General features: G+C 51.2%; 1 protein-coding gene across 1 annotated transcript in view; it reads left to right on the top strand.

Moving 5' to 3' along the window:
• The window catches only part of LOC132577638 (RING finger protein 145-like), a 30,300-nt gene that overhangs the window by 774 nt on the left and 13,495 nt on the right, over positions 1 to 16,031 (top strand). Inside the window, exons 2-5 of the mRNA XM_060247428.1 lie at positions 2,490 to 2,598; positions 4,483 to 4,574; positions 12,137 to 12,372; positions 14,832 to 15,007. Of these exons, the coding sequence (XP_060103411.1) occupies positions 2,490 to 2,598; positions 4,483 to 4,574; positions 12,137 to 12,372; positions 14,832 to 15,007 (613 nt within the window). The remainder of the gene's footprint in view (positions 1 to 2,489; positions 2,599 to 4,482; positions 4,575 to 12,136; positions 12,373 to 14,831; positions 15,008 to 16,031) is intronic.

Here is a 16,031-nt window from a genome sequence, read left to right as displayed (position 1 = left end):
GTCTGTTGTGGGGGAGGAAGGTAAAGGAGAGTGTGAGCCGCTCTGAGACTGAGATTCAGAGTGAAGGGTGGGATATAAATCCAGTATCATCATCTTAATTGGTTGTTATCCCACCTTTCACCCCAGTGGGGAACAAAAATGGCTTCCCTCATTTCCCTCGCATCTGTTTTATTCTCACAACAACCCTGTGAGGCAGGTTTGGCTGAGAGTGTGTGGCTAGCCCCCCCCCCCCCGGCTTCCTTAGTGGAGTGGGGATTTGAACCTGGGCCCCAGATCCCAGTACAGCCCTCTGACCGTTACACAACACTGAGGACTAGATGCTTGTAGGCTTTCATCCGAAACCCCTGGGATGCTAAATTCTATGCCCGCTATCCTATTCTGCTCTATGTGTAATAAAGGCAGAACAACAGACACAGGCGTGACTGTTCTGAAATACTGGCAAGTGCCAAAGTAGAGGGTAGAGAGTTGCATCTTTTTAAAATCATCATCATCGTCATTACCATCGCCATCATTGTGTGTACTATAGCCTGGAGAGCCTAAGATTGTCTGGCAGCTAGACGTTCTAGCTCTTTTTTAGGTGGCGCGCTAGACTTGCTTTCTTAAGACAAGAGATGTTACGGAGTTGATTTCACAGAATGGAATCCTAGAGTTGGAAGGGACCTCCAGGGTCATCTCATCTAACTCCCAGTGACCTTGCTCCATGCCCAGAATATAGCAAAAGCTCTCCAGGATCCCTGGCTGAACTGGCCTGGAGAAAAATTGCTGCCTGAGCAATTTCCCTGAATGTGTATGAAAGGGCCATGAGAACTGAGCACTGATGCAATCCTACCTGTCCTCTTTGTCATGATCTACCTAAGTTCACAGAATCAGCAGTGCTGTAACATGGCCATCTAGCCTCTGCTTAAAAACCTCCAAGGAAGGAGAGCCCACCACCTCCCAAGGAGGAAGCCTCTTCCACTGAGGAACCGCTCTGTCAGGAAGTTCTTCCTAATAGAATCCTAGAGTTGGAAGGGACCTCCAGGGTCACCTAGTCCAGCCCCCTGCACAATGCAGGAAACTCACAAACCCTCCCCCTAAAATTCACAGGATCTGCATTGCTGTCAGAAAGCCATCTAGCCTCTGTTTAAAAACCTCCAAGGAAGGAGAGCCCACCACCTCCCGAGGAGGAAGCCTGTTCCGCTGAGGAATCGCTCTAATGGTCAGGAAGTTCTTCCTAATAGAATCCTAGAGTTCGAAGGGACCTCCAGGGTCATCTAATCCAACCCCCTGCACAATGCAGGAAACTCACAAACCCGCCCCCTAAATTCACAGGATCTGCATTGCTGTCAGAGGGCCCTCTAGCCTCTGCTTCAAAACCTCCAAGGAAGGAGAGCCCACCACCTCCCAAGGAGGAAGCCTGTTCCACTGAGGAGCTGCTCTAACGGTCAGGAAGTTTTTCCTAATAGAATCCTAGAGTTGGAAGGGACCTCCAGGGCCATCTAGTCCAACCCCCTGCACAATGCAGGAAACTCACAAACCCCTCCCCCTAAATTCACAGGATCCTCCTTGCTGTCAGATGGCCATCTAGCCTCTGTTTAAAAACCTCCAAGGATGGAGAGCCCACCACCTACCAAGGAAGAAGCCTGTTCCATTGAGGAACCGCTCAAATGGTCAGGAAGTTCTTCCTAATAGAATGCTAGAGTTCGAAGGGACCTCCAGGGTCATCTAGTCCAACCCCCTGCACAATGCAGGAAACTTACAAACCCGCCCCCTAAATTCACAGGATCTGCATTGCTGTCAGAGGGCCCTCTAGCCTCTGCTTCAAAACCTCCAAGGAAGGAGAGCCCACCACCTCCCAAGGAGGAAGCCTGTTCCACTGAGGAGCTGCTCTAACGGTCAGGAAGTTTTTCCTAATAGAATCCTAGAGTTGGAAGGGACCTCCAGGGCCATCTAGTCCAACCCCCTGCACAAGGCAGGAAACTCACAAACTCGCCCCCTAAATTCACAGGATCCTCATTGCTGTCAGAGGGCCCTCTAGCCTCTGTTTCAAAACCTCCGAGGAAGGAGAGCCCACCACCTCCCGAGGAGGAAGCCTGTCAGGAAGTACTTCCTGTTGTTTGCCTTTGGCCTTCCTTGGTGGTCTCCCATCCAGGTACCAACCAGGACCGACCCTGTATAGCTTCCAAGATCTGATGAGATTAGGCTAGCCTGGCCTATCCGGGTCAGGAATAGATTAGGGCAGGGGTGGCCAATGGTAGCTCTCCAGATATTTTTTGCCTATAGCTCCCATCAGTCCCAGCCATGGGAGTTGTAGGCAAAAACATCTGGAGAGCTACTGTCGGCCACCCCTGGATTAGGGGGAGGTGTTTGTGAGTTTCCTGCATTGTGCAGGGGGTTGGACTAGATGACCCTGGAGATCCCTTGCAACTCTAGGATTCTATCTGAAAGCAAAATATTAAAGCAGCTCTTCAAAGTGCTGCACTGGGGTTCCTTGCCTTCCTCTCTCTTAGGTCACCTGGTGTGCGTGGTGGTTCTCCTTCTCCCAGTCCGGACCCTCGTGAAGTTGTACCTCTACGTCCTGACGATGCTGCTGCTGTACGTGGGCCATCAGACAGCCAGGTGAGGACAGTGATGGCACCTGGGCTTTTTTGGCCACTGTGTGACACAAGAGTGTTGGACTGAATGGGCCATTGGCCTGATCCAACATGGCTTCTATTATGTTCTTCTGTCTGGGGCAGTGATGCTCTGTATTCTTGGTGCTTGGGAAGGGCACAGTGAGAGGGCTTCTAGTGTCCTGGCCCCACTGATGGACCACCTGATGGCACCTGGGCTTTTTTGGCCATGGTGTGACCCAGAGTGTTGAACTGGATGGACCATTGGCCTGATCCAGCATGGCTTCTCTTATGTTCTTATGTGACACAGAGTGTTGGACTGGTTGGGCCATTGGCCTGATCCAACATGGCGTCTCTTATGTTCTTATATGAAATAGAGTGATGGACTGGATGGGCCATTAGCCTCATCCAACATGGCTTCTCTTATGTTCTTATGTGACACAGAGTGTTGGACTGGTTGGGCCATTGGCCTGATCCAACATGGCGTCTCTTATGTTCTTATGTGAAATAGAGTGTTGGACTGGAGGGGCCATTGGCCTGATCCAACATGGCGTCTCTTATGTTCTTATGTGAAATAGAGTGTTGGACTGGAGGGGCCATTGGCCTGATTCAACATGGCGTCTCTTATGTTCTTATGTGACACAGAGTGTTGGACAGGATGGGCCATTGGCCTGATCCAACAGGGCTTCTCTTATGTTCTTATGTGACACAGAGTGTTGGACTGGTTGGGCCATTGGCCTGATCCAACATGGCGTCTCTTATGTTCTTATATGAAATAGAGTGATGGACTGGATGGGCCATTAGCCTCATCCAACATGGCTTCTCTTATGTTCTTATGTGACACAGAGTGTTGGACTGGTTGGGCCATTGGCCTGATCCAACATGGCGTCTCTTATGTTCTTATGTGAAATAGAGTGTTGGACTGGAGGGGCCATTGGCCTGATCCAACATGGCTTCTCTTATGTTCTTATGTGACACAGAGTGTTGGACTGGTTGGGCCATTGGCCTGATCCAACATGGCGTCTCTTATGTTCTTATGTGAAATAGAGTGATGGACTGGATGGGCCATTAGCCTCATCCAACATGGCTTCTCTTATGTTCTTATGTGACACAGTGTGTTGGACTGGATGGGCCACTGGCCTGATCCAACAGGGCTTCTCTTATGTTCTTATATGAAATAGAGTGATGGACTGGATGGGCCATTAGCCTCATCCAACATGGCTTCTCTTATGTTCTTATGTGACACAGAGTGTTGGACTGGTTGGGCCATTGGCCTGATCCAACATGGCGTCTCTTATGTTCTTATATGAAATAGAGTGATGGACTGGATGGGCCATTAGCCTCATCCAACATGGCTTCTCTTATGTTCTTATGTGACACAGAGTGTTGGACTGGTTGGGCCATTGGCCTGATCCAACATGGCGTCTCTTATGTTCTTATGTGAAATAGAGTGTTGGACTGGAGGGGCCATTGGCCTGATCCAACATGGCTTCTCTTATGTTCTTATGTGACACAGAGTGTTGGACTGGTTGGGCCATTGGCCTGATCCAACATGGCGTCTCTTATGTTCTTATGTGAAATAGAGTGATGGACTGGATGGGCCATTAGCCTCATCCAACATGGCTTCTCTTATGTTCTTATGTGACACAGTGTGTTGGATTGGATGGGCCATTGGCCTGATCCAACAAGGCTTCTCTTGTGTTCTTATGAAGCACAGGTGGAGGAAACAGGTCTTGGTTGCTTGGAAGACAGAGTGGGCGGTTCTCCTCGGGAGAAGGTTTTGTGGCTGGACCTCTGGCTTTTGACAGTGAAGACCGGCTCCTTTCTCACAGGCTGGTTTTCCAAAGCCTCTCTTGCAGTGGCTGGCAGTCTTAATGGGTTCTCGTTGCAGGGACTACATCCGGAGAGAGATGGACCATGAATTCCTGAGGGCAGTGTACAACGATCCCGGGGCGCTCAGCCGCTTTGCCACGGTGCTCACAGGTGAGGGGTGCCCGCTTGGTTCGCCAGGACCCTGTTCTTCTGGGCCGTTGGCAACCCTAACCTCAACCCACCGTTTCTGAGTCTTGTTTGTAGCTTACAACTCACCCGGCTGTACTGATAGTTGATTCCTTAGAAAACTGCAGGGCTGATTTTTTTTCCTTGCTTGTATCAGCCGACCCACAGTGAGACAAGAGGGCACGACCCTGTGGTAGGGCAGGAGCTTTGGAGCACAGAAGATCTTGAGTAGAATCCTTGGCACTTCCAGCTGTAGGGATCTCGGGGGATAAAAAGGTAAAAGTCGTCCCCTGTGCAAGCACCAGTCGTTTCCGACTCTAGGGTTGTTGTTGTTTTTTTTAATATATTTTATTATTTTTGATCCTTTACATCAAACTTATCCTTCTTCTCATACAGAATATACGTCTAGTCCTCCATCCCCTTTTACTAAATATTCTTGTTCAGTCCTTTCAGTCTAAATGTTCTTGTTTCGGTCCATATTGAGGCCTTCTCGCCTTCAAGTAAATGCAGCCAATCTTTATTCTACTTCCTCTTCTAGGCCTTATTAGATCCCTTTCCTCTCTAGGGTCCGTTTCCGACTCTAGGGTGACGTCGCATCACAGTGTTTTCACAGCAGACTTTTTATGGGGTGGTTTGCCCTTGCCCTCCCCAGTCCTCTACGCTTCCCCCCCCCCCCAGCAAGCTGGGGACTCCTTTGACCGACCTTGAAAGGATGGAAGACTGAGTCAGCCTGGAGCCGGCTACCTGAACCCAGCTTCCGCCGGGATCGAACTCAGGTCACGAGCAGAGCTTAGGACTGCGGTTCTGCCGCTTTACCACTCTGCGCCACGGGGCTGCGTATCTTGGGGGATAGATCCCAGGAAATAACTTTGTCTGCTTGAGTCCTTGGAGGTCCGCTGCCGGTTGGAGGAGAGATTAGGTAGCTGCATGGAATGGTGGTATGTCTCTGCAGTCCATGTGTGTGTGCTCACTTACCCCGTAGGCAGTAGAGGCCTCCCCAAAACAATTCTGTCTCATCTCTTTGTGGTTGTAATGACTTTGCACGCCTAGCTGACCGGAAATCAATTGCTGATGCTTTTGGCAGCTTTGCTCTCCAGGAGAAAAGGGGATTAGATACATTTCGTGGAGGGAGAAGACCGTCAGTGGCTGCTGGTCATGGAGAGACTGAAGTGAACCTCCACATTCAGAGGCACTAAACCTCTGAATTCCAAAGCCAGGCGGCAACATCAGGGGAAGGCCTCAGCCTCTATGCAGAACTGGTTGGCCACCATGGGAGACAGGAGGCTGGACTAGATGGACCCTCCCTGGTCTGATCCAGCAGGGCTCTTCTGATGTTCTTCTCAGGGGAAGGCCTCAGCCTCTCTGCCCTGTTGTTGGCCCTCCAGAGGAACTGGCTGACCTCTGTGTGAGACAGGAGGCTGGACTAGATGGACCCTCCCTGGTCTGATCCAGCAGGGCTCTTCTGATGTTCTTCTCAGGGGAAGGCCTCAGCCTCTCTGCCCTGTTGTTGGCCCTCCAGAGGAACTGGCCGGCCACTGTGTGAGACAGGAGGCTGGGCTAGATGGACCCTCACTGGTGTGACCCAGCAGGGTTCTTCTGATGTTCTTCTCAGGGGAAGGCCTTGGCCTCTCTGCCATGTTGTTGGCCCTCCAGAGGAACTGGCTGGCCACCATGTGAGACAGGAGGCTGGACTAGATGAACTCTCACTGGTGTGACCCAGCAGGGCTCTTCTGAGGTTCCTGTGAAGGCCTTGGCCTCTATGCCCTGTTGTTGACACTCCAGAGGGACTGGCTGGTCACTGGACAAGGTGGACACAAAGTGTGATTAAAATGTGGAATTTGCTGCCAGAGGATGTAGTGATGGTTACAGGAATAAACAGCTTTCAAAGGGGATTAGAGAGATTCATGGAGAATAGCTACTGGGTATGGTTGCTGAGGGGAACCTCCACATTCAGAGGCACCAAACCTCTGAGTCCCAGGGCCAGGAAGCAACATCAGGGGAAGGCCTCAGCCTTTCTGCCCTGTTGTTGGCCCTCCAAAAGAACTGGTTGGCCCCTGTGTGAGACAGCAGGCTGGACTAGATGGACCCTCCCTGGTCTGACCCAGCAGGGCTCTTCTGATGCTCTTCTCGGGAAGGCCTCAGCCTCTCTGCCCTTTTGTTGACCCTCCTGAGGAACTGGTTGGCCACTTTGTGGGACAGGAGGCTGGACTAGATAGACCTTCACTGGTCTGATCTAGCAAGGCTCTTCTGATGCTCTTCTCAGGGGAAAGCCTCAGCCTCTCTGCCCTGTTGTTGACCCTCCTGAGGAACTGGTTGGCCACTTTGTGGGACAGGAGGCTGGACTAGATAGACCTTCACTGGTCTGACCAAGCAGGGCTCTTCTGATGCTCTTCTCAGGGGAAAGCCTCAGCCTCTCTGCCCTGTTGTTGGCCTTCCAGTGGAACTTGTTGGAACAAGACCTTCACATGACCATTTCTACCCAATCCTTTTAGTTGGAGGTGCCAGGGACAAGACCTTCACATGACCATTTCTACCTGATCCTTTTAGCTGGAGGTGCCTGGGACAAGACCTTCACATGACCATTTCTACCTGATCCTTTTAGCTGGAGGTGCCTGGGACAAGACCTTCACATGACCATTTCTACCTGATCCTTTTAGCTGGAGGTGCCAGGGACAAGACCTTCACATGACCATTTTTACATGATCCTTTTAGCTGGAGTTGCCAGGGACAAGACCTTCACATGACCATTTCTACCTGATCCTTTTAGCTGGAGGTGCCTGGGACAAGACCTTCACATGACCATTTCTACCTGATCCTTTTAGCTGGAGGTGCCTGGGACAAGACCTTCACATGACCGTTTCTACCAGATCCTTTTAGCTGGAGGTGCCAGGGACAAGACCTTCACATGACCATTTCTACCTGATCCTTTTAGCTGGAGGTGCCAGGGACAAGACCTTCACATGACCATTTCTACCTGATCCTTTTAGTTGGAGGTGCCAGGGACAAGACTTTCACATGACCATTTCTACCTGATCCTTTTAGTTGGAGGTGCCAGGGACAAGACCTTCACATGACCATTTCTACTAGATCCTTTTAGCTGGAGATGCCAGGGCCAAGACCTTCACATGACCATTTCTACTAGATCCTTTTAGCTGGAGATGCCAGGGACAAGACCTTCACATGACCATTTCTACTCGATCCTTTTAGCTGGAGATGCCAGGGCCAAGACCTTCACATGACCATTTCTACTAGATCCTTTTAGCTGGAGATGCCAGGGACAAGACCTTCACATGACCATTTCTACTCGATCCTTTTAGCTGGAGATGCCAGGGACAAGACCTTCACATGACCATTTCTACTAGATCCTTTTAGCTGGAGATGCCAGGGCCAAGACCTTCACATGACCATTTCTACTTGATCCTTTTAGCTGGAGGTGCCAGGGACAAGACCTTCACATGACCATTTCTACTAGATCCTTTTAGCTGCAGATGCCAGGGACAAGACCTTCACATGACCATTTCTACTCGATCCTTTTAGCTGGAGGTGCCAGGGACAAAACCTTCACATGACCATTTCTACTCGATCCTTTTAGCTGGAGGTGCCAGGGCCAAGACCTTCACATGACCATTTCTACTCAATCCTTTTAGCTGGAGGTGCCAGGGACAAGACCTTCACATGACCATTTCTACTCGATCCTTTTAGTTGGAGGTGCCAGGACAAGACCTTCACATGACCATTTCTACTCGATCCTTTTAGCTGGAGGTGCCAGGGCCAAGACCTTCACATGACCATTTCTACTCGATCCTTTTAGCTGGAGATGCCAGGGACAAGACCTTCACATGACCATTTCTACTAGATCCTTTTAGCTGGAGATGCCAGGGCCAAGACCTTCACATGACCATTTCTACTTGATCCTTTTAGCTGGAGGTGCCAGGGACAAGACCTTCACATGACCATTTCTACTAGATCCTTTTAGCTGCAGATGCCAGGGACAAGACCTTCACATGACCATTTCTACTCGATCCTTTTAGCTGGAGGTGCCAGGGACAAAACCTTCACATGACCATTTCTACTCGATCCTTTTAGCTGGAGGTGCCAGGGACAAGACCTTCACATGACCATTTCTACTCAATCCTTTTAGCTGGAGGTGCCAGGGACAAGACCTTCACATGACCATTTCTACTCGATCCTTTTAGTTGGAGGTGCCAGGACAAGACCTTCACATGACCATTTCTACTCGATCCTTTTAGCTGGAGGTGCCTGGGACAAGACCTTCACATGACCATTTCTACCTGATCCTTTTAGCTGGAGGTGCCTGGGACAAGACCTTCACATGACCATTTCTACCTGATCCTTTTAGCTGGAGGTGCCAGGGACAAGACCTTCACATGACCATTTTTACATGATCCTTTTAGCTGGAGTTGCCAGGGACAAGACCTTCACATGACCATTTCTACCTGATCCTTTTAGCTGGAGGTGCCTGGGACAAGACCTTCACATGACCATTTCTACCTGATCCTTTTAGCTGGAGGTGCCTGGGACAAGACCTTCACATGACCGTTTCTACCAGATCCTTTTAGCTGGAGGTGCCAGGGACAAGACCTTCACATGACCATTTCTACCTGATCCTTTTAGCTGGAGGTGCCTGGGACAAGACCTTCACATGACCATTTCTACCTGATCCTTTTAGCTGGAGGTGCCTGGGACAAGACCTTCACATGACCATTTCTACCTGATCCTTTTAGCTGGAGGTGCCTGGGACAAAACCTTCACATGACCATTTCTACTTGATCCTTTTAGCTGGAGGTGCCAGGGACAAGACCTTCACATGACCATTTCTACCTGATCCTTTTAGCTGGAGGTGCCAGGGACAAGACCTTCACATGACCATTTCTACCTGATCCTTTTAGTTGGAGGTGCCAGGGACAAGACTTTCACATGACCATTTCTACCTGATCCTTTTAGTTGGAGGTGCCAGGGACAAGACCTTCACATGACCATTTCTACTAGATCCTTTTAGCTGGAGATGCCAGGGCCAAGACCTTCACATGACCATTTCTACTAGATCCTTTTAGCTGGAGATGCCAGGGACAAGACCTTCACATGACCATTTCTACTCGATCCTTTTAGCTGGAGATGCCAGGGCCAAGACCTTCACATGACCATTTCTACTAGATCCTTTTAGCTGGAGATGCCAGGGACAAGACCTTCACATGACCATTTCTACTCGATCCTTTTAGCTGGAGATGCCAGGGACAAGACCTTCACATGACCATTTCTACTAGATCCTTTTAGCTGGAGATGCCAGGGCCAAGACCTTCACATGACCATTTCTACTTGATCCTTTTAGCTGGAGGTGCCAGGGACAAGACCTTCACATGACCATTTCTACTAGATCCTTTTAGCTGCAGATGCCAGGGACAAGACCTTCACATGACCATTTCTACTCGATCCTTTTAGCTGGAGGTGCCAGGGACAAAACCTTCACATGACCATTTCTACTCGATCCTTTTAGCTGGAGGTGCCAGGGCCAAGACCTTCACATGACCATTTCTACTCAATCCTTTTAGCTGGAGGTGCCAGGGACAAGACCTTCACATGACCATTTCTACTCGATCCTTTTAGTTGGAGGTGCCAGGACAAGACCTTCACATGACCATTTCTACTCGATCCTTTTAGCTGGAGGTGCCAGGGCCAAGACCTTCACATGACCATTTCTACTCGATCCTTTTAGCTGGAGATGCCAGGGACAAGACCTTCACATGACCATTTCTACTAGATCCTTTTAGCTGGAGATGCCAGGGCCAAGACCTTCACATGACCATTTCTACTTGATCCTTTTAGCTGGAGGTGCCAGGGACAAGACCTTCACATGACCATTTCTACTAGATCCTTTTAGCTGCAGATGCCAGGGACAAGACCTTCACATGACCATTTCTACTCGATCCTTTTAGCTGGAGGTGCCAGGGACAAAACCTTCACATGACCATTTCTACTCGATCCTTTTAGCTGGAGGTGCCAGGGACAAGACCTTCACATGACCATTTCTACTCAATCCTTTTAGCTGGAGGTGCCAGGGACAAGACCTTCACATGACCATTTCTACTCGATCCTTTTAGTTGGAGGTGCCAGGACAAGACCTTCACATGACCATTTCTACTCGATCCTTTTAGCTGGAGGTGCCTGGGACAAGACCTTCACATGACCATTTCTACCTGATCCTTTTAGCTGGAGGTGCCTGGGACAAGACCTTCACATGACCATTTCTACCTGATCCTTTTAGCTGGAGGTGCCAGGGACAAGACCTTCACATGACCATTTCTACCTGATCCTTTTAGCTGGAGGTGCCTGGGACAAGACCTTCACATGACCATTTCTACCTGATCCTTTTAGCTGGAGGTGCCAGGGACAAAACCTTCACATGACCATTTCTACTCGATCCTTTTAGCTGGAGGTGCCAGGGACAAGACCTTCACATGACCATTTCTACTCAATCCTTTTAGCTGGAGGTGCCTGGGACAAGACCTTCTTCACATGACCATTTCTACCTGATCCTTTTAGCTGGAGGTGCCAGGGACAAGACCTTCACATGACCATTTCTACTCGATCCTTTTAGCTGGAGGTGCCAGGGACAAAACCTTCACATGACCATTTCTACTCGATCCTTTTAGCTGGAGGTGCCAGGGACAAGACCTTCACATGACCATTTCTACTCGATCCTTTTAGCTGGAGGTGCCAGGGACAAAACCTTCACATGATCATTTCTACTCGATCCTTTTAGCTGGAGGTGCCAGGGACAAGACCTTCGCATGACCATTTCTACCTGATGCTTTTAGCTGGAGGTGCCAGGGCCAAGACCTTCGCATGACCATTTCTACTAGATCCTTTTAGCTGGAGGTGTCAGCGACAAGACCTTGTGCATGTGAGAAAGATGCGCTACCACTGAGGTGTGGCTCCCACCCTGTGGCTCTGTTAAAGTAGAGTAGGAAGGAGGAGCAGCAGCATACAACTTCAACAGGAGCCAGTTTTTAGAAACTGTCATTGACTCTTCTTCATTTTTTACAATTGGTTAATTTATCCCTGCTGGGCTCTGGGGAGCACACTGCACAGACGCCATCAGCTTTTGCGTTTCGTTGGGCAGCATTAGCACTTCATGGAATCTGCTTTCCATTGGGGAAGGTGGGCTCCAAGGAGCACACACACTGCGCCCGAGGAGAGGGGGCACTGGACGGCTGCCTTCTTGGCCTACTCCCACTCATCGGCTCTGGAAAGGGGATAACGACATCCCACAACTTAAGCCGTTTTTCTCTCAGCCTACCTCGCAGGGGTCTTGTGGGGCTAAAACAGAGGAGAGGAGAACGGAGTAAGGCATTTTTTTAGGGCCCCATTGACAAACCAGGCGGGAGCATAAATTATTATTATTATTAAAGCCCAAGGCGCCATACACACCAGTAGCAGCATTCGGGGCAAGGGAAAGGGGTTATTGGCCATTTGGCCCGCCTCCCAGGAGTTTCCATGCCAACCGGCTGCCTCTGCTTCTTCCCCAGGGCAGGTCATCGTAGCCACCCTCTGCGCCCTCCTGCAGAAGACCAGGCGGGTGTGGCTCTTCTCCGGGCCACTCCTCCCCCTGGCGGCCCGGCTGTGCGGCTTCCCGCTGTGGGTGCTGCCCACGGTCAACACCTTCGGGGCCGTCCTCGCCGCCTTGGGGGCGCTCTACGTCGCGGCCTCATCCCTCTCCGTGCTCTTCCACCTGGCTGCCGCAGCCTGCAGGGAGGTCGTTCAGGTGAGAACCGGGGAGGGGCAGGGGGGAGGCGTATAGGCTGCCTGAGCGGTGTGCCCTCCAAGCTGAGTGAGCGTGAGCTAGCGCACGGATTTTTAGCCTCCAGCTCACACATTTTTGTCTTCGCTCAGGGAAAAAATGGCCCCGGGACACAATCATTCATGCAGGAGCTCAGCACTTGAATGCCGGGAGCTCTCAAAGTAGAATATTTGCTCATTTCTTCAGCTTAGAGGGAACATTGTACTTGAGCCCAGACCTTTCTCCTCGCCTTTCCGTGCTCTGTGCTGAGGGCAACGGTCTGGCCAATGACGCTCAGGGTCCGTAAGTGTCGGGTGATGCACACTGGGACAAAAAAAGCCCAACTTCTAGAATAGGCTAACATCCCTGAATAGATCTACGGCGCGGCCTCATTTGGAATGCTGTATATAGGACGTTGCAGAGCTGGAAGAAATGCAGAGGAGGGCAGCCAAGATACTGTGGGGGGGTTGGAGCTCCTTCCTTAGGAGGAAAAGTGGAAGATTCTGGGACTTTTCAGTTTAGAAACGAGATGACTAAGAGGGGGCACGATAGAGGTTTATAAAACGACGCGTGGGATGGGGAGAGTTCAATGAAAGAAATGTTTCTCCCTCTCCCGAAAGACAAGAACTCAGGGGCATCCCGTGAAGTGGATGGGCGGTACGTTCAGGATGGACAAACGGAAGTACTACTTTACTTAGAGCACAGGTGGCCAAACTCGCTGAATGTAAGAGCCACATAGAATAAACATCAGATCTTTGAGAGCTGGAAGGAAGGAAGGAAATAGAGGGGGAAGGGGAAAGAAAGCAACTTTTAACTTTCAATGCATTCTCAAAGGCACTGCCTGGCTTGGCTGGGAGCAATGATTTAAAGAGACAGATGCCTTCGAGAAGCTGGCTGACGGGGCTGTAGGGGCTCCAAAAGCCACACAATATGTGTGAAAGAGCCACGCGGCTCCCAAGCCACAGTTCAGCCACTCCTGCTTTAGAGCGATTCAGCGGTGGGGTTTGCTGCCCCAGGATGTAGTCATGGCCGCAGGAAGAAACAGCTTGAAAAGGGGATTAAATAGATTCATAGAGGAGAAGTCTATCAATAGCTACTAGCCATGGGGACTGAGGGGAACCTCCACATTCAAAGGCACTAAACCTCTGAATCCCAGAGCCAGGAGGTCACATCAGGGGAAGGCCTCGGCCTCTCTGCCCTGTTCTTGGCCCACCAGAGGAACTGGCCGGCCACTGTGTGAGACAGGAGGCTGGACTAGATGGACCCTCACTGGTCTGACCCAGCAGGGCTCTTCTGAGGTTCTTCTCAGGGAAAGGCCTCAGCCTCTCTGCCCTGTTGTTGGCTCTCCAGAGGAACTGGTTGGCCACTTCGTGAGATAGGAGGCTGGACTGCATGGACCCTCACTGATCTGATCCAGCAGGGCTCTTCTGAGATTCTTCTCAGGGGAAGGTCTCGGCCTCTCTGCCCTGTTGTTGGCCCTTCAGAGGAACTGGCTGACCACTGTGTGAGACAAGATGCTGGTATAGATGGACCCTCACTGGTCTGACCCAGCAGGGCTCTTCTGAGGTTCTTTTCAGGGGAAGGTCTCAGCCTCTATGCTCTGTTGTTGTCCCTCCAGAGGATCTGTTTGGCCCCTGTGTGGTACAGGAGGCTGGACTAGATGGACCCTCACTGGTCTGACCCAGCAGGGCTCTTCTGAGGTTCTTCTCAGGGAAAGGCCTCAGCCTCTCTGCCCTGTTGTTGGCTCTCCAGAGGAACTGGTTGGCCACTTCGTGAGATAGGAGGCTGGACTGCATGGACCCTCACTGATCTGATCCAGCAGGGCTCTTCTGAGATTCTTCTCAGGGGAAGGTCTCGGCCTCTCTGCCCTGTTGTTGGCCCTTCAGAGGAACTGGAGAAGATGGACCCTCCCTGTTCTGATCCAGTAGGGCTTTTCTGAGGTTCTTCTCAGGGGAAGGCTTCAGCCTCTCTTCCCTGTTGTTGGCCATCCAGAGGAAGTGGTTGGCCACTGTGTGAGATAGGAAGCTGGACTGGATGGACCATCAATCTGATCCAGCAGGGTTTGTCTGATGTTCTTAGGGTTTGTTATGTGTATATTCTACACATACCTGCTGAATTTACAAAATCTTGTATCGAGAGCCAGGCGTGGCAAGAGTAGGATACAGTCGGGGTCAGGTGGTATAAGCTGCATCCTGGGATTAGTAGCCATCATGCTGTGGCAAGCTCTTGAGCTCGTGAGTGTCTGAACAAGTCAACTGCTGTAAACATATTAGCCACAGGTCTGGTGTTTCTCCATGGTGTGTAGGCAAAGCGAGGTCCCCTTTGGGCTTTCTGCATAGTTGGGAACCTCTTGGTAGTTATGGGGAGACATATGGTGGTCCCTCAGCGTGCACAGAAAGGCTGGCTGGCGGCTCTCTTTGCCTTTGGGTCTCTCTCATCTCCAGGCGCTGGAGGTCTACCAGCTGGTCGCACTGGGCATGGCCCTCTGGAGACGGCTGGCCGTCCCGGTGCTCTTCCTGGTCTTCTGGCTCGCATTGTTCACCCTGAAGATCTACGCTTTCTGGGTCTCTTCCGTCTCCCTCCTGTCCCAGCAGGGCCTCCTGTTTGTCCTCCTCAGCAGGTAAGAAGGCAGCCGGCGGGGTGGAGATACGTGGGACAGGAAACTGAGGGGCGGTTTCTTGTTGCATCATGCTCTGTAGTCAGACTGGCAGTGGCTCTCCAGGGTCTCAGACGGAGGTCTTTCCGATCACCTGCTGCCTGGTCCTTTTAACTGGAGATGCTGGGGATTGAACGTCGTGGGACCTTCTGCAAGCCAAGCAGATGCTCTACCACTGAGCCACAGCCCTTCTCCATCAGTCACCAGGGTCTCAGGCTGAGGTCTTTCCCATCACCTTCTGCCTGGTCTTTTTAACTGGGGATGCCGGGGATTGAACCTGGGACCTTCTGCATGCCAAGCAGATGCTCTGCCACTGAGCCACAGCCCTTCTCCATTAGTCTCCAGGGTCTCAGGCAGAGGTCTTTCTCATCACCTCCTGCCTGGTCCTTTTAGGTGGAGATGCTGGGGATTGAACCTGGGACCTTCTGCATGCCAAGCAGAGGCTCTTCCACTGAACCACAGTCCTTCTCCATTAGTCTCCAGGCGGAGGTCTTTCCCATCACCTCCTGCCTGGTCCTTTTAACTGGAGATGCTGGGGATTGAACCTGGGACCTTCTGCTTGCCAAGCAGAGGCTCTTCCACTGAGCCACAGTCCTTCTCCATTAGTCTCCAGGGTCTCAGGCTGAGGTCCTTCCCATCACCTCCTGCCTGGTCCTTTCAAATGGAGATGCTGGGGATTGAACCAGGGACCTTCTGCATGCCAAACAGATGCTCTGCCACAGCCCTTCTCCATTAGTCTCCAGGGTCTCAGGCTGAGGTCTTTCCCATCATCTCCTGCCTCGTCCTCTTACCAGGAGATGCCGGGGATTGAACCTGGGACCTTCTGCATGCCAAGCAGATGCTCTGCCACTGAGCCACAGCCCTTCTCCGTTAGTCTCCAGGGTCTCAGGAGGAGGTCTTTCCCATCACCTCCTGCCTGGTCCTTTTAACTGGAGATGCCGGGGATTGAACCTGGGGCCTTCTGCATGCCAAGCAGAGGCTCTACCAC

Source organism: Heteronotia binoei, chromosome 9, assembly GCF_032191835.1.
Source record: "Heteronotia binoei isolate CCM8104 ecotype False Entrance Well chromosome 9, APGP_CSIRO_Hbin_v1, whole genome shotgun sequence".
NCBI classification, from domain to species: Eukaryota; Metazoa; Chordata; class Lepidosauria; order Squamata; family Gekkonidae; genus Heteronotia; species Heteronotia binoei.
The sequence above is the reverse complement of the archived record's forward strand: the minus strand, read 5'-3'. Positions and strand labels throughout refer to the sequence as shown.